This window comes from Anomaloglossus baeobatrachus, chromosome 1 (genome assembly GCF_048569485.1).
Source record: "Anomaloglossus baeobatrachus isolate aAnoBae1 chromosome 1, aAnoBae1.hap1, whole genome shotgun sequence".
Taxonomy (NCBI): Eukaryota; Metazoa; Chordata; class Amphibia; order Anura; family Aromobatidae; genus Anomaloglossus; species Anomaloglossus baeobatrachus.
Window position 1 is genome coordinate 59,875,090 of NC_134353.1, and position 27,754 is coordinate 59,902,843.

General features: G+C 44.8%; 1 protein-coding gene across 4 annotated transcripts in view; it reads right to left on the reverse strand.

The window, feature by feature from the left end:
- The window catches only part of FAM53A (family with sequence similarity 53 member A), a 93,290-nt gene that overhangs the window by 30,756 nt on the left and 34,780 nt on the right, over positions 1–27,754 (reverse strand). For all 4 annotated transcript variants that reach the window (XM_075332724.1, XM_075332722.1, XM_075332721.1 and 1 more), the window contains exons 3-4: positions 18,573–18,627; positions 14,713–15,518 (exon numbers count right to left, since the gene is read on the reverse strand). In XM_075332724.1, the coding sequence (XP_075188839.1) occupies positions 14,713–15,518; positions 18,573–18,627 (861 nt within the window). The remainder of the gene's footprint in view (positions 1–14,712; positions 15,519–18,572; positions 18,628–27,754) is intronic.

Here is a 27,754-nt window from a genome sequence, read left to right on the forward strand (position 1 = left end):
GGAGCAAAGAGTTGGCGTTGATAGTCTACGGTCAGGGTTCTTGTCTCATTTAAAGGGGTGTTCTTCACAAATGATGACACATTGCTGGTGGAAGTCACTGCCAGACGCACATTTTTCCAGACTTGACCAATTACCCAAAATGTAGCATAAGCTTGGCTCCAAGTCTACCAGAACGAAGGCCACTTATAGAGCGCCTCTTATGTCCATATGGAATGGCATCAGTAAGGGGTGATAGAAAATATACCTTCCAAGTTTAGCCAGTTGGCAACACAAATGATGGGCCAAAAATGGTACGCGAAGTGTGTTGGCAAATATTTTTGCCTGTAGCCACAGCCTCTTTACAACCATTCCCTCCCTAATCCCCATCACCCCTAAGCGACGTGACACCGTCAACCATCTAAGGTGGCATCACTATATCTAAGGGGTGATAGAAAATATACCTACCAACTTAAGCATTACACGAAATAGGCAAAAATGGTAAGTGAAGGGGGCAGCCGAAAATGTTTGACTGTAGCCAAACTCTCTTTACAACCATTCCCAGCCCAATCCCCATCATCCCTAATTGACGTGGAACCACAAACCTAAGGTGGCATCACTATATTTAAGGTGTGATATAAAATATAACTGCCAACTTTAGCCAGTTGGCATCACAAGAGATAGGCAAAAATGGAACGCGAGGTGTGCTACAGAAATTATTTTAACCACAGCCTCTTTACAACCAATCCCTTCCAAATCTCCGAAGCATCGTGGCACCAGCAACCGTCTAAGGTGGTATCATTATATCTAAGTGGTGACAGAAAATATACCTGCCAACTTTAGCCAGATGGCATCACACGAAATAGGCAAAAATGGTATGTGAAAAGTGTTGCCGAAAATGTTTGAATGTAGCCACATCCCTTTACAACCGTTCCCTCCTCAATCCCCAATCCTAAGTGACATGTCCCCACAAATCTAAGGTGATATCACTATATCTAAGGAGCAATAGAAAATATACCTGCCAACTTTAGCCAGTTGGCATCACACGAGATTGGAAAAAATAGAATGTGAGGTGTGCTACAGAATTTTTTTTAGCCATAGCCTCTTTACAACCAATCCCTGTCATCCTCAAAGAGACATGGCACCACAAACCTTCTAAGGTGGCATCTCTATATCTAAGGGGTGATAGAAAATATACCTGCCAACTTTACCCAGTTGGCTACAGACGTAAAAGGCATAAATGGTACACGGTGTGCTGCCGAAAATTTGACTATAGCCACAGATTCTTTACAACCATTCCCTACCCACTCCCCATCATCCCAACTACGTAGCACTGGGAACCTTCTAAGATTGCCAAGTTTTGGAAAATTTTAACTGTTTCAGCTGAGCCAACTTTGCACACTTTTCCGGAAGGTCTTAAGTACGATGAAAAATTCACATATCTCACATCTTAAAATAAATTTCTTGCTTGGTGTACAGTATAGGTCAAACTGTTCTAGATTCTGAGTAAGGTGTGGACAATTATTGACTAAGCCATCTAAAGTCCAACGTCTCTTACAATAATTGGACATTATATGATTTCCAGTAAAACCGTCATACGCAAGATAACAAAGAATGACTATCAAAGCTATTCGCATACTGTCAAGATAAAAGTCCACATTTCTCAGGAAAATTTTGAAAGAAATTTATTAAATGTAATCTACCACGTAGTCATGATGGCCAATTGTGCAAGAGTAGAAACTGGTTCATGAGAACAATTACAGCTGTCTCTTTGATTGCACCAAATTGTGAATGTCAAAGGCAGCCATGATGATTCACTGTTTTTCTTCTCAGACTGCCAATAGACTACTAACTTATCTAAATTAGTCCTGAGAGTGGTAAGGGTAGCCAGATTTTTGGAGTGCAAAATAAAAAAAGGCAATACACACTAAAGAAATTGTCTGAAGTTAAGAGATTCTTGGCAGAGTTGAGGTTGCCACCAACATTACGACCCTACTTGTCTTGGTCGTGAAATATTTGGTTGTAACCTCACCACCGGTGAGCATTTCTTAATTAACTTGGTCTTCACTGGCGGAGATAAATTATGGCCTTCACCTAAAAATATTTTAGTTGTTAACACTCATATTAAGTATTTTAAGGTCACCGAAACAATGTCATGTAGGCCATCCTTAGGCTATGCTACATATTTTCAACAGGTATGTAACACATACTGTCATGCTCGTCAGCCAAAACACTTAACCAACCAGGAACTCAACTGAGATGCACTAGAGAGGGTCATGTACAGTATGCTCAAGACCAAGCCACATCACATCTACAATGCAGCTGTTCCACGAGTTAGGACAGTGAAGAATTAAGTGGCCCTGTTCTAAAAAATGCTCCCGAAAACACATCAAAGCCTTTCCAGAATCAAGAGCACCTTTCTGACCCCACTGTCAAAGTGCATAAAAAAATACATAAAAATTAGATGGTTACAACCAGTTACATAATTAAGTTTGAAATGAAGCTCAAGATGATGACCACCTCTACTTGGTCAAAGGTTAATACCCAAATCCATTGAAAACTTGGAAATGTTTAAGTAATGAGGAGTGGTTTGCTTGAATTGTCACCATAGCACCTTCCTATGTAATGACTGAACTGCCCCCCAAGTGAGTGGGTGTCCCGGTTCAGGACTTTTCTCCTACTAGGAATGAATCTCATTTTGACTCAAGCCATCTATGTGTTAGAGATCTGAATGTTCACCATGTAACAAAGCTAACTCTAAATGTCAGACCGAGACCAAGGTAAAGAAATAAACAGGACAACTGAGTACACAAGTATTCTCAGATATTACTATTTAAAGGGAACCTGTCATCAGAAATTTAGCTATAAAGCTAAAAGTTCCCCCCTCTGCAGCTCCTGGGCTGCATTCTAGGAAGCTTCCTATAGATTTTGTGTCACCTTTTATCCCAAAATAAACACTTTATAAACTGGTACCTTTTCGTATGTAAATTTCTTAATTTTCCATGTGGGCGGGCTGTCTGATGTACGTTGCTGTTCCTCCATCATATTTATGCCGTCCCCGAACGCTGAATTTGAAAGTTCAGGACACCGCCCCTGGGTGCCCGTGGTCCAGCGCATGCGCTGTTCCACTGTAGCGGTGCCGTGCACTGTGTGCACGTGCGACCGCTGTGACGCTTTGCGCGGGCACGAGGTTATGGGCGGCGCTGTTAGTGTCATCAGTAAGTGCCGCCCATAACCTCGTGACCGCACTTTCCCCTATTCCTCCAGCGTTATGCGCAAGCGATGGAGGAATGATGCCCGGACGTCCCCTCCTTCCCATCATGCTCAGCACGAGGTCACGAGGTTATGGGCGGCACTTACTGATGACACTAACAGCGCCGCCCATAACCTCGTGACCGCGCAAAGCGTCACAGCGGTCGCACGTGCACACAGTGCACGGCACCGCTACAGTGGAACAGCGCATGCGCTGGACCACGGGCACCCAGGGGCGGTGTCCTGAACTTTCAAATTCAGCGTTCGGGGGCGGCATAAATATGATGGAGGAACAGCAACGTACATCAGGCAGCCCGCCCACATGGAAAATTAAGAAATTTACATACGAAAAGGTACCAGTTTATAAAGTGTTTATTTTGGGATAAAAGGTGACACAAAATCTATAGGAAGCTTCCTAGAATGCAGCCCAGGAGCTGCAGAGGGGGGAACTTTTAGCTTTATAGCTAAATTTCTGATGACAGGTTCCCTTTAATAAATGCAGCTCCTCTCCTTCGATCACAAGAACAGGGTCCTCCATGGTCCATTGTGAGCTTGAAGCAATACTGAGCATGTGTGACCCCACTCACCCATTCACGGCTTATATTAGTGGTCGCACATGCTCCATTTACACACTCAAGAACAGTTAGGGTCACAGTCGCAAAGACCACCGGAATGATACATTTATCATCTAACTTGGGGATCAGTGATCAATATGGTTCACAGGACAAACCCTTTACGAAGTGTTAAAAGGTCATGTGAGACTTTAATGTTTATCTAGAGAAGCCCCATTCTACTAATCAGTGGGGGTCCTAGCAAGTTTTCAAATAACCTATGGCTATGTAGTAACTTTAGGGCTGAATCTTCATGGCAACTTTGACCACGAGACAGGTAGTGCTTCTAGAGGTCGCCTGTTGCCTCTAGTGCATCGAAGCAAGTTGTTCCAATTTAAAGGGGGGGGAACAGTTTGGTTGATTTCCTGCCAGTGTTTCGGAACTTTTTTTTTGTTTTTTAGAGATCTGGGCAGTACATGCTGCTAAATACAGCTGACAGGCTCGTTACATTAGCATAATTGTCCCAGTTTAGTGATTACAAGCCGCTGTCATATGCAAGAGACCACAACCGCGCTGTCATCATCGGTCACTCGTTCTGGAAATGAGTCATCGGCCCCTGAAAACATGAAGAGCCATATCTAGGTCTCGAGACTGTACATTTTCTATTGCAAAAGAGTCAAGTTTGGCCGGAAACACCACTTCACTCTGAAATTATATCCGTGATTGATCACTGGGTGCAATAACGAAACATTACAAGGCAACAACAAGACTATTCAAAACTGCATTTTGTCAGTTTTCCAAAAACTTGGGTGATATCCAATGTGGCCGACCAAGTTATGTCAAGACCGGATCGCTTGGACCGCATTTTTTTTTATTTTTAAAATAACTAGTGAAGGTAGAAGAGGTTTTGCCTTCCATATCAACCGGCTTTTACGAGATGACATTTATGTGTGTGTAGAGATCTATATATATCCAACACCGGGTCAAAGATCTTTTACTATACTATATAGTACGCCGTCCTCTCATTTCACAGCGCAGTTTACACACACCCGCCACCTAACTAAAGAGAATAAAAGAATAACTGTCAGCTTAGGCCAAAATCGGCATATTCATGCGTGATAATTGTATCTTGCCTTTATCAGGCAGCACGTCTCCAATACAAATACATCCGGACTTGATCACTCGACCTCCGTTAAAAAATAAAATAAAAAAATTATTTAGGGATTGTTTGATGCCGCTTAAAGTTCAAAATGTCACCAAAACTGTAGTGCTGGTGAGACTTACCGCCACCGCTTGGTCTCAGGCTCACCAGCACCCTGTCGGTTGTCCACATGTGCTGCCATCCTCTCTTCTGGCTGGGGACGCACCTAGTTTGTAACGGAGCGCTATTTCCAGGAAATTCATCTCACTGTAAGGCTGGTGAGGCACTATGTATTTAATGCACTCTCCCATTAGGGGAGGTGCCTGCAGAACGCCTTAAGTCAGTCTCCAGTTTGCTAGCTAGTTTGTCAGGTTCCTGTGCTTCTGTCCCGTTATCCCTGTGTCCGTCACCTGTACCTGCCTTCCCATACCCATCTATCCCTGCCATGCCACCATATCTGTCCATACCCACCTGCCTGTCTTCCCCAGCCATCGCACCTGCACCTATGCATACCTGAGTAAGTCTCCTGTTCTAGGGGTCAGATGCCACAGTCCCGCTCACTGTCACAGGAGTGATACCTGGCGTATATCTTGCGGTACGAGTTTAGTTAAGCACGTCCCACTAAAGGGTAAGCCTGGGTCCCCCCTGTGGTCTAGTGGGTACATTAATCTCGATCGCTGCTCCTACACCGGCTGTGAGCATTACAAAAACACACTCCATGTGAGTATTAAAGGGGTTGTCCTTGTACTACTCTGTCAATATAAGACCGGTGGGGGACTGACATCCGGCACCCCACCAATCAGCTGTTATCAGCTTCGCAGGCCAATGTAAACAGAGTACAGAGCAGAACTTGGCCTCTAAATAGTGTTATGGAGCTGTGTTGTCTTGTAGACTGTTTATAGCCGAAAGCTTCTGGATCTGTTATTGGTGGCTCTGCCATCTACCAATTTCATGAATATAAAATTAATGGACAACCCCTTTAAGAGGGCCTATTACTTGCCGCAACCATATATATTTTTTTATCTAGTGTAAATTTTTCAGTTTTCCTGAATCCGGCGTAGTTTTTTTTCTTCTGTGCCTCTCCATTCTTGAGATATGGCCCCCTCTTCCCTGTATGTATATGTAGTCTTGTTAGCCATATGGGTGTGGTCCTCTGCTCTTCACTATGAGTCTTTTTTTTTAGGACCACGCCTAGATTTATACACCGGGAAGAGGAGGCCATCTCAGGAACGGAGAGGCGCAGCAACAAAAGAAAAACCTTGCCAGATTCAGGAAAACGTCAGCATTTACACCAGGTAAAACAAAATACCTATTTATGCCAAGTGACAGATCCCTTATACGGATTAAGCATGACTTAAAGAGAACCTGTCACCACTTTTTTGGCCAATAAGCTGCGGCCACCACCGGCTCTTATATACAACATTCTAACATTCTGTACAAAAAGCCCAGGCCGCTGTGTAAAAAAACAAAAAAAAAACACTTTATAATACTCACCTAACGGTACGGTTGCGCTTCGGTAGATTCTAGTCAGATGGGCGTCTCCGTTCTCCGATGCCGGCACTTCCTTTCGGCTATCTTCGTCCTCCTCCTGAAGCCTGTGTGCATGACGCATCCTACGTCATACACACTCGCCGATCCCGCGCAGATGCACTACAATGCTTTGATCTTCCCTGCTCAGGGCACATCAAAGAGCGCCTGCGCAGGACTTCAATGTTGGCGAGTGTGCATGACGAAGGACGCGTCATGCACCGCAACTACAGAAGGAGGACGAAGAAGGCCGAAAGAGGTGGCGCTGACACCGGAGAACGGAGACGCCTATCTGACTAGAATCCACTACAACGCGACTGTTAGGTGAGTATTATAAAGTGTTTTTATGTGCTACACAGCATGATAGAATGCTGTATATAAGAGCCCAGTCGTGGTGGCCGCAGCTTATAGGCCGAAAAAGTGGTGACCCGTTCCCTTTAAGAATTGTATCCTACTGATTCCCATAGGAGCCTTTTAAATTCTATAGGTGCCATTCCGAGGCTTCAAAATGGCTATCCTTGCCTTTTACGACGGGCAAGCCTGGATATTTGTAGATGGGGTGAGCTTTACGGAAAGGGGAAGGAATAGATTTGTCTGGGGTTTTCACTGCAGACCGATCAGAGAAATTTTATCTTCGTTCCAAAAGTATGATCAGACTGACACAAAAGAAAAAACTAAATCAAAAGTTGTGCCGAGAAGCGGTCATTAACTCTGCCGCAACGCTACTCACTACTTGTGACTATTAAAACATGAAAGCAGGAATAATCCGTGCTAGGAAAAAAAACGAAAACGAGTACAAGACATCTACTTTTCCCAGAGAACAGAGATAAGTTTTCAGATTCTGGAAAACAGTTGTGAACATCGGAGCGACGAAACGTGAACCGTCACCATCTGAAAGAAGAGTCATGCCTGAGCTACCCCGCTAAGAAACAAAAAAGGAGCTGAAACTTCTCAAACCTTCAGAAATGTTGGATAAGAGGAGAAATCCCACAAGGGGCGCCACATTTTCCGGAGAGGTCAAACAGCTGTCTAAAAAATTAGCTGATTTTTTTTCTTGCTTCGCTAAACCATTAGCTGGAAAAAAAAAAAAAAGTATGAACGTCTTTCATTCACAGGGTCGTGTTTGTCTGTCTTGGCCTGAAACTTGATCCGCACCTTGGCTGACATTTCGCTGAAGATACAGGTGGCGAGTACCAACTGCAAAAACCCTCACATTTTCCTACACAAAGTAGAATTTTACTCATGTCAAGTAGGCAAATCGGTGAGGAGCTGAACGGTGGCTATTAACCCCTCACCACAGTCATCAGGCTCCGGAAATAAAATTCCAACACTGGGTTCATTTATAATCCTGGGGAAAGAGTAAAAGTCCGCGTTCTCCTAGGGAAGCCAAAAAAACCCAAACAAAACAAGGCTGCTTTCTTCCAATAAAAACCAGCGCCACATCTAGACACAGGTTGATCCATGTTTTCTTGTGGCAGGTGCTAAAGAAACACCTCTGGTGGTCAACAACCCTCCGGTTAGTAGAGTTGTGCAAAAGATGTCCAGCAGCCGTATCAATACACAGACCGTGGCTACCGGACCAAAGTTCTACGAAGCTCAATTTACTTTCCCACTTTCATGGCGCTTCTTCAGATTAGTAGGACAGCGCATCATCACGACACAAGCCGCAACATCGTGCCAAGACTTACCTCTTAGAAGAGGCGCCATGGATGCCGTAACCTAGGAGGTGGTTTGTCTGGCAGCAAATAAAATTTTATTCAATCCATGGTATCTCAGCCTATATCTGGTAGGAATCCAGGTTACCTTTCTTCCCGAAAGACCTGATGGACTTTGGAAATTCAAGATTAATAGAGACCATGTTCATGTCCGACATCTCTGCTGATCTGTTGCGCTCGCTCTAAGTTTCGGCGGCAGCAGCAGTCAACCAGAAATGCTTAGTTCCAAAGCTACCCCTGATAGCAGCCATGACCGGATACTGCACATTCGCCTCCTACTGAATAATAGTCTGATGTGTAGTACTCAGCCACAGCCATTATAAGACGGGCATTTCTGACCATTTGCAGCCATTGGGACCGAAGGCAGCTGATCGGAGGGGGTGCTGGGTGTAAGATCAATTCTGATCAGACACTGATGACCTATCCTAAGGATAGGCCATCAATATTAAAGTAGTGAGTGGCCAAACTCTTTAAATACACAGATGGGCGGCTAGTCTTGCCAAAATCGGACGACTGTAGTCTAAAGATGGCCACCCACATAAGACAGCTGTTGTATGAAGATTAATATGGCTGACAGCTATCTCTTCTGAAAAATACATGAGCCGTTCAGATGTTTTCAATGGGGGGGGGGGGGGAGAGGAGCAGAAATCAGCTGCCAGATTCCTCTCTGGCAGTGGTACATGTTCTTCAAAAACAAGAGATTCGGACATTGGACTGCCAACAGCCCAATCCTTCTCTCCACCGACATTGAAAAGTTGAGAAGACCCCAATACACATCCAACGTGTATGGGGGTCTAATGGGTGTAAGGAAGAGACCTCACTGGTAGACCCCCTATAGTATTCTAGATGTCTCCAAAGGTCAAACAAAAACTCTTCACTTATTCTGACTTCTTTGGATGCTTCCTATTGAACGATCAATCAAAACACAAGTAGAAATCATTGTCACCACCGGAGCTGGAAAGCCTTAGCTTGACTTCGGATTTTACCCCCCATCTGTAGCATTTGCTATGAGTTCCCTGGAAATCTGCAAGTTGCTTCCCCCCCGGACACTTGGTGGACATTTTTAGATACTAGAGCAGTCATGGGAAAGCTGACGAACGAGGACCATTGCCAGTTTCCTGACTTAGAAAGCGTATCAGTCACTGTCCGAGAGCGGACAGGGGGACTCCATGCTGCTATTAAGTGAGGAGCAAACACTTACTGTGACTGTGACTAGAGATGGGGACAACATGTTATCCTTACGTGAGCAATGGACAACTTAAATTGCTAAAATGTAGAAGATCTAAAAAAAATAAAAATTATTATGGGCATGAGAATTTTTTTTTTATTTAAATGATGACCTATTCTTAGACCCTTGGGTGTTCGAAACCTGGCATCCTCCCCGATCTGTTTCGAGTGGGCTCCACACACTGTGTAGTGGCCGTTCTTGGGTGGTACTAGAACTCACCTCCCATTCACTTCAATGGAAGCTGAGCTGCAATGATTGGGAACAGCAACTACACAGTGTGCAGAGATCTTGCTTTTCATGCGCCATATACTCTGTACAGCCAACCATGGCGGGACCTGCAAAAAGCTGATCGTAGAGGTGCCAAGTAACCCATCCCCCCTAGATCGGATAAAGAAGGTCATCCATTTTTTTAGTCCCCAAAAATGCTTTAAATAGGCTACAGTAAGCCTTACGAACAGTTTCAAAGGGTTAACTTGCAGCAAGAAGTGCTAAATGAATCCCACGACATGGGCCGCTGATAAATTTGGCACGTCTTCACCCTGCCTACACCAAGTTTACGCTATGGAGACGGAATTAATAAATGTCGTCCATGGGTATGTGTAGTAAACAAGGTGAAGGTTACGTGAAATCTAAATTAATATCGGTCAAGTTTGGACAAGTTCAGAGCTGGGAAACTCAGAATCATCCGCCACATGGGAGAGAAGACTAGGACCGGATAGGATAAAGCAACGGAGACTTGTGGGTGAGTTATGCGGCTCTTGGCACGCTGCTCTACTGCCTGAGAAAGGGACTTTCCTACATAATCACTATTTTCAGCGTGTAACTCACTGAACGTGTATCCAAGAGGCAGAGGAATGGATTCATTCTCCAGTCCTGTGAGGACAACGTATGAGCTCATGTCAGAAGTTTCCACTTATATCCTCAACTGTTTTGAATAGGTTTTCCAGTGAGGATCAGAAACCATACATGCTACCATCATCCGCAAAACAAACGACCATGCTAAGCACCTAAAGGAGCCCCTCATCGCCCACACAAGTGTCCTAGAGAACTCGATCTACATATATTCCCTAAGGTGGCCACACGAGATCAATGTTGACCAAATCTGAAAATTTCAGTAGAATCAGCAGGACATCTTATGGGTATAGGGGTTGTCCAAACCTTTCTTGTTGGCAAATATAGGAAAAAAATAAATAGGCTGTTGGTTGTCAACATGCCCAATCCTATTTTTTCCCAAGGAGAGACTTCCTTACTTCTCCCCATGGAGAACACTAGTGAAAGCCAAACTGGGCATGCTCATGTACTGGAGGTAATCGCCAAAAAATGCTGTTGGTCAAACGAGCATTTAGGCAACTGCTATCTAAAGTTGATTCAACCTGCCAAGAGCCTCAACCGAATGCAGGTAAAAAGTCAAAGTTAAAGAGGACCAATGACTTTAAAAAAATAAATTGCATCAAATACCTTGTAAATATCCCTGAGAGCCCCTATTTATTCCGGTCTTTTCCGTTTTGCGTTATGTCGCTCCATTTCAGAGATACTCTTATTTGTTGCTTCGGAGCGCAGTACGGCAAATTTCTAATTGCAGACCAAGTGGGTGTTTCCTTAGAGTCTTCTCAGCGGGTTTATGCTTTTCCCTTGCCCTCCTAGACGGTGCCAATTGCAGTTTGGCAGCTGATCTAGCAGTTTATCAATATTTTTCAGCGTCTGGAAAGGAGGAGTGAAAGCAACCACACTCCAAAGAAGACTCTGAAGACACACCCTGTTGGACTGCGAGCAGAGATTTCACATACAGTGCTCCAGAAGAAACAAATGTGAATATCTCTGTAACGGAGTGACGCAGCTCAAAATGGAAAAGGGCAACAGAATTAGAGGTGGTCAGGGATTTATACAAATCATTTAAAGGGAACCTGTCTCCACTTTTTTGGCCTATAAGCTGCGGCCACCACCATCGGACTCCTATAAGACTCCTATATAAGAGCCCAAGCCGGGAGAATAACATAAAAAAACACTTTATAATACTTACCTAACGGTCGCACGGTGGGCCTTATGGGGGTCTCCTTTGTCCGGTGCTGGCGCCGCCTCTTTTGGCCATCTTTGTTCTTCTCTAGCCGCGGTGCATGACGGGTCCGATGTCATACACACTCGCTGGCATTCAGGTCCTGAGTAGTGCAGATCAAAGTATTGTAGTGCGCCTACGCAGGACCGACGAGTGTGTAGGACGTATCCGCGTCATGCACCCAGGCTTCAGAAAGAGGACGAAGAGGCGGTGCCGGCACCGGACAACAGAGACGCCCATAAGGCCCACCGTGCGATCGTTAGGTAAGTATTATAAAGTGTTTTTTATGTTATACCCCCAGCCTGGGCTCTTATATACAGCATGTTAGAATGCTGTATATAAGAGCCTGGTGGTGGTGGCCGCAGCTTATAGGCCGAAAAAGTGGTGACAGGTTCCCTTTAAGGAAGTGACAGATCTTTAAATAGGAAGGCCCATCAACCTAAAGTCACGGGGAATAATTTTTCAATACCAACCCACTGCTAAGGCATAGTTCATGGTTGTCCATCTTAGTAGAGTACAGAGTGCACTATTTCAGAGGAACTTCCCTATAGCTCATGGAAATGCAATAATATCAGTGATTTGCTATTTTTGAAGGTCCCTGATATACAACAAGTTCCTTCAAGGGGTGGACCTTCCCATCGAAGAGTTCAACACTTCTGCTGAAATAATAACATTCTTTGGTTGGAGAGAACGTTCCAAGATAGAGCTGACTTGTGCATCCGTCCTAAGCTTTCTTACATTTCCTGAACTGAGCGTTATGAATGGCAACGCTTCCCATCTTCCCACAGCTCCTCCTTAGACCCAGATAAAATGGGCAAGAAAAAGAAAGTTCCATAACAATGCGGTCATATCTTCCCACCAAGTTGGAAGAAACAGAATTATCCTTAAGTATCCCACCATACGTCATTTCCATTCAGGACTTGCAAACATAAAAAGATACTTCTAATGAAAAGTTGGGTGGTGAAGTTAAGGACTACATGGTCCAAGATAGCTGGAAAATAGCACTTAAAGGGAACCTGTCATGTAGGTTTTTTTTTTATATTAAACTGCCCCAATGTGTTTTAAATGATGCAATGTGCATCACTAATGTGGTTTTAAAAAAAACAAAAAAAACATGTATTTAACAAAAAGACTTTATATGCTTGGGTGACTGCAGCACATACCTTAGGTTTCAGTCATAGAGGTCATTTTGCTGGGATCAGTCATGGTCATTCAAGCTCAGGCATGATTTTTTTTATTTTTTTTTTTTTTAACATAGTCCCGTCCCAAGCATGGTAATTGATTACACCACAGGTCCTTCACCATCACTTCTCTGCTGAGCTCCACCCATTACGGTCACAATATTGTGACATCAGCACAGGTCCTGCTCATCCATGTCTCTTTCGCTGATTACCACAGATCCTTCAATATCCCTTCTCTGCTGAGCTCCAACCCATTCTGGTCACATGATTGAGATCAGGACAGGTCCTGCACAACCATTTCTCTTCTGCTTAATACTACAGGTTTTTCAGTATCACTTCTCTGCTGAGCTCCACCCATTACGGTCACATGATTGTGACATTGGCACAGGTCCTTTACCACCACTTCTCCAAGAAGAGGTGGTGAAGGACCTGCGCTGATGTCACGATTATGTGACAACAATGGGCGAAGCTCAACAGAGAACTGATGTTGAAGGACCTGTGATAATCAGAAGAGAAGTGGTTGTGCAGGACCTGTGCTGATCTCACGATGATGTGACCGTAATGGGCGGAGCTCAACAGAGAATTGATGTTGAAGACCTGTGATAATCAGAAGAGAAGTGGTTGTGCAGGACCTGTGCTGATGTCACGATGATGTGACCGTAATGGGCGGAGCTCAACAAAGAACTGATGTTGAAGGACCTGTGATAATCAGAAGAGAAGGGGTTGTGCAGGACCTGTGCTGATGTCACGATGATGTGCCCGTAATGGGCAGAGCTCAACAGAGAACTGATGTTGAAGGACCTGTGATAATCAGAAGAGAAGGGGTTGTGCAGGACCTGTGCTGATGTCACGATCATGTGACCGTAATGGGCGGAGCTCAACAAAGAACTGATGTTGAAGGACCTGTGATAATCAGAAGAGAAGGGGTTGTGCAGGACCTGTGCTGATGTCACGATGATGTGCCCGTAATGGGCAGAGCTCAACAGAGAACTGATGTTGAAGGACCTGTGATAATCAGAAGAGAAGGAGTTGTGCAGGACCTGTGCTGATGTCACGATCATGTGACCGTAATGGGCGGAGCTCAGCAAAGAAGTGATGTTGAAGGACCTGTGGTCTTACCAATTACAATTCTGGGACGTGACTAAGTTGAAAAAGATTTGTGCTTTAACTTGAGTGAGTGACTGATCCCAGCAAAAGCTCCACCCCTATGACTGAAACCTAAGGTATGTGCTGTATTCACTTAAGCACATAAAGTCCTTATTTAAGATAAATACATGGAATTTGTTTTTAAAAACCATGTCAGTGATGCACACTGCATTACTTAAAACACATTGGGGGAGGATTAATATCAAATAACGGCATGATAGGTTCCATTAATACTGCCCTCTTGGGCAGGGTTCTCTCCTCCTGTACCAGGCTGTGCCTTGTATTGGTCATGAGTATTGTACTTGTTTTTATTACATACGCCCCTTTTCACATGTAAAGCGCCATATAATAAATGGCACTATAATAAAATTATTTCTCATTGAAATATACTCAAAAGATACATGGCAGCATTGACCATGGCCAAAGGTCACAATTTCGCGATGCTAAATAATAAAAGTGGATGTGATCGAATTGCGACATCCAAGCTGACGAAACCAAGACTAGCGAGTCTCAAGTCAATTTTGAACCATGTGGTTGTGATTGACTTGCAACTTCCAAGCTTTGGAAACCAAGACATGCGCGTCTCGTCCATTTTGAACCATGTGGTTGTGATTGACTTGCAACTTCCAAGCTTTGGAAACCAAGACATGCGCGTCTCGTCCATTTTGGACCATGTGGATGTGATTGACATGCAACTTCCAAGCTTTGGAAAACTACAACGTGCGAGTCTCAAGACAATTTTGGACCATGTGGTTGTGATTGACTTGAAACTTCCAAGCTTTGGAAATCAAGACATGCGCGTCTCGTCAATTTTGGACCATGTGGATGTGATTGACTTGCATCTTCCAAGCTTTGGAAACCACAACGTGCGAGTCTCATGTAGCATTGAAATAATTCGATCTTTGGTCATGTCATTGCCCCAGAGTGGTAACAAACACTTACCCGTGTCATTTTAAAGAAATCTAGAGAAGGACGATTCCACCGGACGTCTTCATCGCGCCTCCGCTTTAGTCTGGTTTTCCTCTCGTTTAACACGCACGGCTGGGACCGGCACCTTAGCAATCCTTGGCGCCTCCTCATCTCCGGGGTAGATGTTGGAGTGCTGTTTGCGGAAGGCAAAATATCTCCAGGTTCTGTGATGTGCTCCTGAGACAGAGATAGGCGCCTTCTTGGGTTGAAGTCGCAAGAACCTCCCGAGTTCCAGCGGACGCATGAATTTGTGCTTCCTTCGCTACTGTCCACAAAGCCGCTGCTGGCAGAAGAAGGCCTTGGGACGGGGGACGTGTTACAGGTGGGGACTGTGAAGATATTGTTGTTTATAGACGGGGCATTCTGAGGCAGGCTGACGCTTGTGCTTCTCTGCAAGGTGGCGCTGCCGTGACTGTTGCAGCGCTGTAAAGTGGCACTGCCACCGCTGTTGCATCGTCTTTTTGACACTGGAGTCCAGACTTTGGAATTGCCAGGTTTCCAGGGGGATCGACAGCGAGACAGTTCATCTGGCTCAGACAATGACCTGCAGTGTCTTTTCGTAGGGGGAGCCAGTGGCTGGCCAAGGCTGTCATTGAGGTTAAGTTTGTTTATCCAACCCGATACCAACGCCTGATTTGAGGATTCGTTCTGCCATTGTAGACTAAAACTGCCGGGAGTGCCAGTGGTGAAGGGGCACATGGGGAAAGAGAAGAACCTATTCTTGTTCACTTCAGCCTGGACTGGACAAGCCCTGTCGATCACTTTCCAGTGACTGTGCTCTGTTAGAAAAAGAAGACAAAAAATAGAAGGGAGGGGGGATAAAAGAAAAAAAAAAGAAAAAAAAAACATTAAAACAATAGTCTCATTCTGAAAAAGTCAAGTATTACATAAAACAAAGCTTAGGGTGGAACGGACAGGTAACGGCACAGTCATATCAGTACAGGCAGATTTATTTTTAGTGATGGGAAACTGCCGAGCAGACAGATAACGCTCCGCACGAGGCGACTCAAATAACACAAGAGGCTGAAAAAAGGGGAATTCTCAAAAGAATAGAACGTTTTTCCCTGTGAAACTATTCGTTTTGGCTTTATCAAACCATCATGTTGTAAGACTTTCCCCACTAAGCAATCTGCAATATATGGACAGAAATAAATCAAAGATGACCAAAGTTATTTTAAAAATAACCCAAAAAGCTTTCAGGAATTTAAAAAAAAAGAAACAAAAACAAAAGATAAAATAAAAAAAAAACCCAGTCAATTTAGGACATATCCAGGGGCGCCCGTGCCCGGTGGGGACATATCCAGGGGAGCCCGTACCCGGTGGGGGCATCTCCGGGAGAGCCCGTACCCGGTGGGGGCATCTCCGGGAGAGCCCGTACCCGGTGGGGGCATCTCCGGGAGAGCCCGTACCCGGTGGGGACATCTCCGGGAGAGCCCGTACCCGGTGGGGACATCTCCGGGAGAGCCCGTACCCGGTGGGGACATCTCCGGGAGAGCCCGTACCCGGTGGGGACATCTCCGGGAGAGCCCGTACCCGGTGGGGACATCTCCGGGAGAGCCCGTACCCGGTGGGGACATCTCCGGGAGAGCCCGTACCCGGTGGGGACATCTCCGGGAGAGCCCGTACCCAACGGAACACACCCAGGAGAGCCCTACCCAGTGGGAGATATCCAGGGGAGCCCCGTACCCAGTGGGACATATCCAGGAGAGCCCGTACCTAGTGGGACACATCCAAGAGAGCCCATACCCAATGTTCCATATCCAGGAGAGCCCGTACCCAGTGGGCCACATCCAGGGGAGCCGGTACCCAGTGGGCCATATCCAGGAGAGCCTGTGCCCAGTGGGATATATCCAGGGGAGCCCGTACGCAGTGGGACACATCCCGGAGAGCCCGTACCCAGTGCAACATATCCAGGAGAGCCCGTACACAGTGCGACATATCCAGGAGAGCCCGTACACAGTGCGACATATCCAGGAGAGCCCGTACCCAGTGCGACATATCCAGGAGAGCCCGTACCCAGTGCGACATATCCAGGAGAGCCCGTACCCAGTGGGACATATCCAGGAGAGCCCGTACCCAGTGGGACATATCCAGGAGAGCCCGTACCCAGTGGGACATATCCAGGAGAGCCCGTACCCAGTGGGACATATCCAGGAGAGCCCGTACCCAGTGGGACATATCCAGGAGAGCCCGTACCCAGTGGGACATATCCAGGAGAGCCCGTACCCAGTGGGACATATCCAAGAGAGCCCGTACCCAGTGGGACATATCCAAGAGAGCCCGTACCCAGTGGGACATATCCAAGAGAGCCCGTACCCAGTGGGACATATTCAAGAGAGCCCTTAACCCAGTGGGACATATCCAGGATAGCCCGTACCCAGTGGGATATATCCAGGGGAGCCCGTACCCAGTGGGACATATCCAGGGGAGCCCGTACCCAGTGGGACATATCCAGGGGAGCCCGTACCCAGTGGGACATATCCAGGGGAGCCCGTACCCAGTGGGACATATCCAGGGGAGCCCGTACCCAGTGGGACATATCCAGGGGAGCCCGTACCCAGTGGGACATATCCAGGGGAGCCCGCACCCAGTGGGATATATCCAAGAGAGCCCGTACCCAGTGGGACATATTCAAGAGAGCCCTTAACCCAGTGGGACATATCCAGGATAGCCCGTACCAAGTGGGATATATCCAGGGGAGCCCGTACCCAGTGGGACATATCCAGGGGAGCCCGTACCCAGTGGGATATATCCAGGGGAGCCCGTACCCAGTGGGACATATCCAAGAGAGCCCGTACCCAGTGGGACATATTCAAGAGAGCCCTTAACCCAGTGGGACATATCCAGGATAGCCCGTACCCAGTGGGATATATCCAGGGGAGCCCGTACCCAGTGGGATATATCCAGGGGAGCCCGTACCCAGTGGGATATATCCAGGGGAGCCCGTACCCAGTGGGATATATCCAGGGGAGCCCGTACCCAGTGGGACATATCCAGGGGAGCCCGTACCCAGTGGGATATATCCAGGGGAGCCCGTACCCAGTGGAACATATCCAGGGGAGCCAGTACCCAGTGGAACATATCCAGGGGAGCCAGTACCCAGTGGAACATTCAGGGGAGCCAGTACCCAGTGGAACATATCCAGGGGAGCCAGTACCCAGTGGAACATATCCAGGGGAGCCCGTACCCAGTGGGACATTCAGGGAAGGCTGTACATAAGATGACAGTTAGGGCATCTCAGGGGACAACTAGGGAACCAAAACCCAAAGGACTGTACATAACATAATGCATGCTCATTTCTATGATTGTAGTATCTGTTCTGTTGTATACCTCATATTTGTGGTCTTTATTAAGATGACCAAATTAAACAAAAAAAGAAAATCAACCCTTAAAACTTCCTCATGTATTAAGTAAAAACAAAAAAAAAACAGAAGTAACAAATTATTTCATCACTCCGGGCGTTCTGACTATTTGGAAGGGATTTTGCTTTGTGTCTGGGAGTCTCTGCTGACACTTATCTGGTCCATTGAAATATCAGACGGATGGGACAAAATGTGTCGCCCGTCTCTTCCAGCCGCTGGTGCAGTCCGGGGTTTATTATGCAAAGCCTTTTACAACCATAAAATCACCGTCAGTCCTTGATTTTGGGGGCATTGTTCTCGGACCAGTTTGAACCAGCGGACTCCCAAACCACAATTTAAAAGCAAATTTCTCCCCTTGCATCTGATTTGCAACAGAAAAGGATTTTTTTTTTTGGACACCTTGCTTTTCCTGGAATTTAAAGAAGAAAAAAAACCCCCTCTGCTTATGTTTCTTTATAAAAAAAAACTTACCATTGATTTCGTAAGGGAACAAGCTGCCTTCATTGTTCAGCTTCTCAGATGAGCGCTGAAATTAACCAGAGGGAAAGAAATTTCAACACCATACAACAAAGCACATGGTGTGAAAATATATAACATAAATGTGAGTATTCGGGATTATTAAAAATAAAATAAAAAAAAAATACATTCACTGATATATGACTGTCCATTGCTAAGGGTGATACTTCACAATGGGGTATCCCAAATATTGGGGTAACATATCGCACAAGTATGACAGTAATAGTTACAGAGGTAATAAAAAATTGCATATACATTCCTATAAAAATCTGATTACTAAGGCAAAAGTAACAGGTGGGGAAGTCAAGTGGGTACTGTGCTACAAAGCCTTCTTCTATACCTATAGTTCACACTGATCTCAAGGCTGGAGTAATATCCGCAGCACGGTGCCTACTTTGCTTCCCTACCTCTTACTTTGCCTTAGTAATCAGATTATTCTAGAAATTATACTATAACTATGTAATTTCTAGAAAAATCTGATTACTAAGGCAAAGTAAGAGGTAAGGAAACCAAGTAGGCACTGTGCTGCCAAGCTTCCTTCCATACCTATAGTTCACACTGAGCTCAAGGCCGGAGTAATATCCAGCTCAAGGCCGGAGTAATATCCAGCTCAAACCCGGAGTAATATCCAGCTCAAGGCCGGAGTAATATCCAGCTCAAGGCCGGAGTAATATCCAGCTCAAGGCCGGAGTAATATCCAGCTCAAGGCCGGAGTAATATCCAGCTCAAGGCCGGAGTAATATCCAGCTCAAGGCCGGAGTAATATCCAGCTCAAGGCCGGAGTAATATCCATATATCCAGAGCCTACTTGGTTTCACTACCTCTTTGCCTTAGTAATCAGATTTTTCTAGAAATTACACTATGTAACTATGTAATTTCTAGAAAAATCTGATTACTAAGGCAAAGTAAGAGGTAAGGAAATCAAGTGGGCACTGTGCTGCCAAGCTTCCTTCCATCCCTACAGTTCACGCTGTGCGCAAAGCCGGAGTAATTACACTATGTAACTATGTAATTTCTAGAAAAATCTGACTACTAAGGCAAAGTAAGAGGTAGGGAAACCAAGTAGGCACTGTGCTGTCAAGTCTCCATCCATACCTACAGTTCACGCTGAGCTCAAAGCTAGAGTAATTACACTATGTAACTATGTATTGTCTAGAAAAATCTGATTACTGTACTAAGGAAAAGTAAGAGGTATGGAAATCAAGTAGGCACCGTGCTGTCAAGCCTCCTTCCATCCCTACAGTTCACGCTGAGCTTAAAGCCAGATTAATTACACTATGTATTGTCTGGAAAAATCTGATTACTAAGGCAAAGTAAGAGGTAGGAAAACCAAGTAGGCACCGTGCTGCCAAGCCTCCTTCCATACTTACAGGTCATTCTGAGCTCATGGCTGGAGTAATATCCGCCTGCTAACCAATATATTCATTTAATTATCCCCCCAGTCAGTCTGCATTATAAATCAGATTCCCCTGACCCACCCCCCCCAAAAAAAAACCCTGATTTTGGCAGATAGCCTGGTTAAAATAAAAAGGGCTATGATGGCTATTGGATTTATGAGGTCAGTAATCCTTTAGGTTGAGTCAAGAAATGTTATCACAAATTGTAAATGAATCAAGAAACGACCAAACACCAGAAATCAACATATATTAAATAACTTTTTCACTCCTAACTCCTATTGTAGCAAATGCGCCCAAGATAATTCTTTACTATTAAAATCATCCCACTATTGTTTGTTTATACAGCCCCCATGAAGACCTAGGTGTCACATGAGCCCCGTGCCCAATCAGTGCCATCTTCCTTTTTCCCGCCTTTGGACCAAACGAGTTAATCAACAGGAAGTGAGTGCTGTGGCTGCGCTCACTTCCTTTTGACTGTTCGCTTGGTCTAAAAGCGGGGAGAACAAACCAGGTGCTCATTGGATGCAGGTCTTACATGACGTCACAACCCACGAGCCCTGGCACAGCAAGCTGCGGCACCGGTACGGGAGAGGAGTATTGGCTTTTTTTATTTTACCTGGGGGAAACTTGTGGAATCAGAAGAAGTTGTTCTAATAGTGTACAACCCCTTTAAAAGAAATAATCACCGATACACAGTTCGACTGTGTGGAGACCAGGAGCGATCAGCAGAATGGGCAACTTTTATCCCTAGCATAAAGTAGTAGTGCTCATGCTCGGCCACCGCTCAATCCTCCTTTCTTTCCGGTAGCCCCAAAAAGGAACGAATGGCTTCTGATCCGCAGCACTGTCTTGTAACGGGGACAAAAATTCCCCGATCTGTCAATCAGTGCGGGACACCTGCCAATCAGCAAGTTATCGCCCAACCTACGGATGAATCTTGCAACAACCTTTTTTTTTTTAAAAAAAAATTATAAAAATGAAAGTGGCCTTGAGATGGCTCTTCTGAATGGACTTCCGTCCAATGTGTCACTTCATATAATCCCACCTGGGCTATTCCTCCAATGAACACATGTAGTCATCATGGAGGATTGGACCAACCAATTGTCTGCAGGCCAACAGAGTCCATGGGCTCCGTCCAGGATTCGAACCTGGGACTTTTTGCACCCTAAACAAGAAGCTTACTGCTAGACCAATGAGGGGAATTAAAATTCATATGATCCCTTTCAGCAATACCGATTGACCGAGACTACAAAGATAGGGGATGGACATTTGCGTCAAGTCTCTTTCTGGTCTCAACTGGAGGCAAATTGAAAGGTCTTGAGACCAAATACAAAATTAGATTAGAGGGTTCCCATTTACCATTTCTAAGACTAGCACCTTCATATGTGGTAGAAGACCTCATGAACCCTATGTCACACCTACAGCTGCTTCTCTGCTCCGGTTGGCATTTTTTCGGTCTCTACAATGGAGCCATTTAGCTTGAATTTACAAGAGTTTGGGTCTATGTTGATTTATGAAGCAGAGCGTAATATGTATGGTAAGCGAGACACTCTTGATTAACAAACTTCCTTGCTTAGATGCCTTCTGGTTTCGGATTTACTCTTTGCTCTGCCAAAAAAGATACCATTGTTGAGACGCTTCCTCTGAAATGATAGAATTATTATTTTTTTCTCCGCCGTGAACGTAAACATCCTTAAATACACTCTTTCAGCACTTAAAGTCCAGGGTGGATCCCCAGTGTATTCAGATGTGGCCCTACCCATTGTAAAAGAAAAAAAAAAACATATGGGGCAATAACGCCCTAGGCAGCAAACTATTCAGCCAAACCCTTGTCCTGGCCTTGATTGTCTCCAACACATATGATAATGGTCTGAACTGATTGACTCCATCAGTATGATTTTATGGATTGTCAGAAGACGTTTATTTCATTTATGTCGAATTCAGACATCTGTATATTACGATCCGAGTATGGACTCCAATGCATTTACTGCCGGCAGGTCTCCTCACACGACCTCAACAGCCTTATAGGTCAATGTCGAATTCAGGTCATCAGTATGATTTTTACGGATTGTCAGATTATGCCCTTTTCCATTTAGGACAAAAAATCAGACGTCTGTACATTACAGTCCAAGTAGGGACCATAATGCATCTACTGCTGGCGGGTCTCCTCACACGTCTAGACAGCCTCAGGCATAGGTCAATCTGTCGAATTCAGGTCATCAGTATGATTTTTACGGATTGTTAGAGGATGTCCCCTTTTTTCATTTAGGAAGAATTCAGATGTCTATATATTACAGCCCAAGTAAGGACCGTGATGCATCTACTGCCAGCGGGTCTCCTCACACATCCTCGACAGCCTCATAGGCATAGGTCAACCTGTCGAATTCAGGTCATCAGTATGATTTTTACGAATTATCAGATGATGCCCTTTTTCATTTAGGACAAATTCAGACGTCTGTATATTACAGCCTGAACATGGACTGCGATATATTTACTGCCGGGAGGTCTCCTCACACGTTCTCGACAGCCTCATAGGCATAGGTCAATCTATTGAATTCAGGTCATCAGTATGATTTTATGGATTGTCAAACAATGCCCTTTTTCATTTAGGATGAATTCAGACGGTATATTGCAGTCCAAGTATGGACCGTGATGCATCTACTGCCGGCAGGTCTCCTCACACGTCCTCGACACTCGCATAGGTCAACCTGTCGAATTCAGGTCATCAGTATGATTTTTACAGATCAGATGATGCCCTTTTTCATTTAGGACAAATTCAGGCATCTGTATATTACAGCCAAAATATGGACTGCAAAGTATCGATTGCCGGCAGGTCTCCTCACACATCCTCGACAGCCTCATAGGCATAGGTCAACCTGTCGAATTCAGGTTATCAGTATGATTTTACGGCTTGTCAGACGATGCCCTTTTTAATTTAGGATGAATTCAGACGTCGGTATATTACAGTCCAAGTATGGACTGCAATGCATCTACTGCCAGGAAGTCTCCTCACACGTCCTCGACAGCCTCGTAGGCATAGTTCAACCGGTCTAATTCGGGGCAAGAGACCACAGCCAGTCCTTGCATCGTGGCTCATACTTGGACCATGATTTGTGGACGGTTGTGGGTCGTATGATTTTATCGTGAGAAATTCACAAATTTCTCCTAAACTTTTCACAATGATCAGCAGAAAGCTGAAGTCAACAGTAAATAGAGATCAATGAGGATTAATAAGAAAAAAAAAAAAAGTCTCCTGCCAAAGCAGCAAACATTCACACAAAGTTAAGCAGCGCTTTCTATTGTTCTTTGTTACCAGCCACTAAGGGGCGAGGTTCACAGTAGTTTTTTTTCGACATAAAAATCTAACAGGAAGTAAAAAAAAAACCCCAATATCTGCCCCATAATCATTTTATCTAGTAGCAGAAACATTCACATGTGACAGATGTTAGCAGCTCGTCTCGTGACCTCGCTCATTTAGAGTTGGGGCTCCGAAAAGTACATGCACTACTCACAAAAAGTTTTGGAGAATTATATTTTGGTTGAAATTTAGATGATCTCATCTCAAACAATTTATTGAAACAAAAGCCAAAACCAGTGGTGGGTATACCCCCCAAACTTGTCAATGTCTCAATATCTTGTCATGTTGCCTTGAGCATCAATTACTGCTGATAACGACGCTAGCTGCTAGTCATCATGGAGTTATTGTCTGCGGAGGAATGGCGTCCCACTCTTCTTGAAGGACAGCCCTCAAGTCATTGAGGTTCTGGGGTACAGAGTTATGGCCTCTACACGGTGACTCAGCTGATTCCATAGGTTTCTATGGGATTCAGGTCTGGAGAAAGTGCAGCCGTTCCATCTGAGGTCCCCCAGTCTCCAGCAGCCATTCCTTAATGATGTGACCTCAGTGAGCTGGAGCCATTGCCCTCCATGATGATGAAATTAGGCTGGTGTTGTTCATGTAAAGGCACAATGACTTGATTAATGATGTTATTCCAGTAGTCGGGCTGTCATTGTACCAGTCACACAGTGTAGGGCCATTCTGTAGTGACCAGACATCGGCCCACATTAACACCACCAAAGGCTCATCTGGTAACAACAGTGACTGATGTACAGCGCGCTCCTTGACGTCTCCAACATTGTTTGCGACCATCATTTCTGCTCAGCGTGAATCGACTTTCATCTGTGACCAGCACTGAGGTCTACTGATCCCTCGTAAAGCATAGATGACGTCTGTGCCTGGTGTTGTAGTAAGATAAGATACCTTACAGGTCATCTAGCACGGAGACCACGTTGATGTCAACTGTTTCCAATGGTCTATCATGGCACTTAAGTGCCTCTCACCTTCTTTAAAATGTGCCTGGAATTTTGTGACCTCCATCATCCGGGTCAGAAGGTCATTGTTCGCAATGAAGTGGTTATCAGTGTAGGATGTGGCCAAAGCACGTCCACTTCTCTGCCTTTCTGTGACTCTTCCAGTCTCTCTGTATCTCTGTATAACCTGCTGGTGACACTCTGATGCTCTAAGCTCAGTGGCCACTTCAGTCTGAACATCCTGCTTGAAGCCTCGCAATGGCGCAGTCCTGCTGATCAATTGTTTGGTGTCATCTTCATCTCATTATGTCAAATTGTGAATAGCGTGATGAGGAGGACGGTTTAATACCAATTCTAATTGAGCCCCAAAATTTATTGGGCGATTCATTGATCAAATACCTATTGTGAATTTTTCGATTAAGCTCCCTGTTAGGGAACAGCATGTTGTGCAAACAGAAATGAAACATTGAACAGTTGGACATGTGCATCAAGAAAATTAGAGAAGGTAACATTAAATTCAAGAGCTGGATATTGACTAAAAGGGCCACTTAATATGGTGGTTATGGTGGTCTCCTAAAAAGAGCCACCCCTTGGCTGGGCCCTTCCCGGAGGGATATCTGGCTATTTTCTATGTCGAGACTCCTAACAGAGGCTCCACGGACCTTTTTGATTTGCATACTTCCCAGGGGGCAATACACCTAGGATTTCACTGTGTTGAGCGCCCTCGCTGGCTGCCGGCAGTGTTTTCTCTGGCTGGTCTCCTCGAGATCAGTGGTTGTATGTCTTGCTGGTCTACTAGGCATTTCTCCCACATGGCCAGAATCCAACTCCACACTGATGATAGGCAATACCCCGAAACAGCTGTCTGTGGATGGATACCTGGCCTTGGTATTTCCCTTGTCATATCTTTAAACTCGTCAAGAGTTAGGTATTGACTAAAAGGGCCACTTAATATGGTGGTTATGGTGGTCTTCTAAAAAGAGGCACTCCTTGGCTAGGTCCTTCCCGGAGGTATACCTGGCTATTTTCCGTATCGAGACTCCTAACAGAGGCTCCACGGACATTTTGATTAACATTAAATTCACCTGTAAAGATAACAGGGTATATAGGGTCATCCTGAAATTTCACACGAAAGCCAAAAATTCCTAACTTTTTGTCAGCAGTGTATATTGTGGGTAGTTGTTTGCACCGGACCGCACTATCAAAGGATGACCACAATGGACCTCCATGTGGTGCAGACCCATACAGCTACTACGGTAATAAAAAGTTTAGTAGATGATATATTGGCAACTACATTCCAATTTTAGCCCATACAGGGGAGTCCGCAGTCAGACCCATGGCTCCCACATTTGGCAAAAGCCACTCATTTTTTCAACCAAGGTCAAAGCCACGAAAGGTAAAGTTGGCCACACACACTGGGCAGAACCATCTCTACCGACCTCACCATACACATGAGCACTTGTCTTGGTAAATAATAGGTAACCATGCTGGTCACCACTGGCAGCAGCTTATCCTCGGAAAACAAAAAGTTTATCTGATGAAATTCCTACTGCCCCATCATTCTTTCCCTTGACATCACCAAATCGGAGACTAATCAGGAGGCAGCCATAGTCATCAGTTGGTCAACCAGTCCAGGCAAAATTAGAAGGTTTGATCAACTGGTCTTGTGAAAAGAAGTTGTCACCCTATAGATCTGTGGATGTCCAACTTCTAGGACCCCCACCAATCAAAAGAATGGGCCACTTATCTATGATAAAACAGGGTCGGCAGCCGTTGGGGTTGATCCTGCAGCAAAGGTGCCTCGAGTAGACCCTCACCAATCTACCCTGAGGATTGGTGAGCACTTCTTTTCACCAACCATTTTAAAGAGGACAACCACCAGGATTTTCATATATAAACTAAAGCCAGTGCTATACTGGTGCTATCATGCTGATTCTATACATACCTCGAGTTGTGAGATCGGATGTCTCTGTCTACTGCCTGTCCTTCCTCCCCTGTCTGTTATTACAGGGAAGGAAGGACAGTGGGGAGAAAGGACAGGCAGACAGACAGGGGCGGGAATAACTAGCAAAACCCCACCCACCTATTAGATATTCCGTTGCACCTTTCAATCAAATAACAGTGCATTTCACAAACTTTACTTGCCTGTATTTCAGAAAGTATACATCCGATCTCACAACAACAGGTATGTATAGAATCAGCATTATAGCGCCAGTATAGCAACGTCTTTAGTTTATATAGGAAAATCCTAGGGGTTGGTCCTCTTTAAGGCTTTCCTAAGATCTAAAGAAGTCGTCCCCTTCAGGAAAGATGACTAAGAAAAAACAGATCCAGGAAACCCTTTACCTTAAAAAATAAAAATAAAAAATAAAAATAAACTACAGCTTATGTAGTGCATGCAAAATAACTGTTGTAAGGTCGGTGGTCTGCAATGCTGGGAGTTGTAGTTACACAGCTGAGAAGAAACAGGTTACAGACTATGGTTGTAGCAGAGGAAGCGCGCCATAGCTGGAGGCAAAGGGTTTTAACTATAGGACTATTCAGAACATACAAGATCCTCCCTGTATTTTCACAGCGTCTCCACCGCACCCATCGTATCACCATCCTGCAGACTCCCGAAGCACAAGGTCACCGCAGCCAGCGAGGTTAACCAGCTCAGAACCAAAGCGCTGACAAGTGTTAAGCATTTAGTGGGGTATCATACTGCCATATACACCCCAAATAATACCTCCATATAGTGTCAGTTTACATCCACGCTCCACCATATAATGCCAAATAAAATGCAGTATTCCTCTAATACTCCCTTAAAAAAACCCTACAAAATACGGTCAAAGATTCCACATAATACCGCAATAGTATGTAGTTATAATACAGCCATATACACCCCAAATAATACCTCCATATAGTGTCAGTTTCCATCCACGCTCCACCATATGCCAAATAAAATGGAGTATTCTTTTAATACTCCCTTAAAAAAAACCTAAATATTGTCAAAGATTCCACATAATACCGCAATAGTATGCAGTTATAATACAGCCATATACACCCCAAACAATACCTCCATATAATGTCCGTTTACATCCACACTCCCCCATATAATGCCATATAATGGCAAATACTCTGCAGTGTTCATGTAATTATCTCTTTAGAGTTCAGCTAGTACTGCCATATACTTTATAAATAGTGCCGTATACTAATTTCAGTCTATTGCTGGACAGAGTAATCAGTGTAAATGAATGTTTTGCTACTACTACCATATAATGCCAAACAAAATGCAGCATTCATATAATTCTCTCTTAAGAGTCCACATAATACCGCCATATACACCCCAAATAATACCTCCATATAGTGTCAGTTTACATCCACGCTCCACCATATAATGCCAAATAAAATGCAGTATTCTTTTAATACTCCCTTAAAAAACCCTAC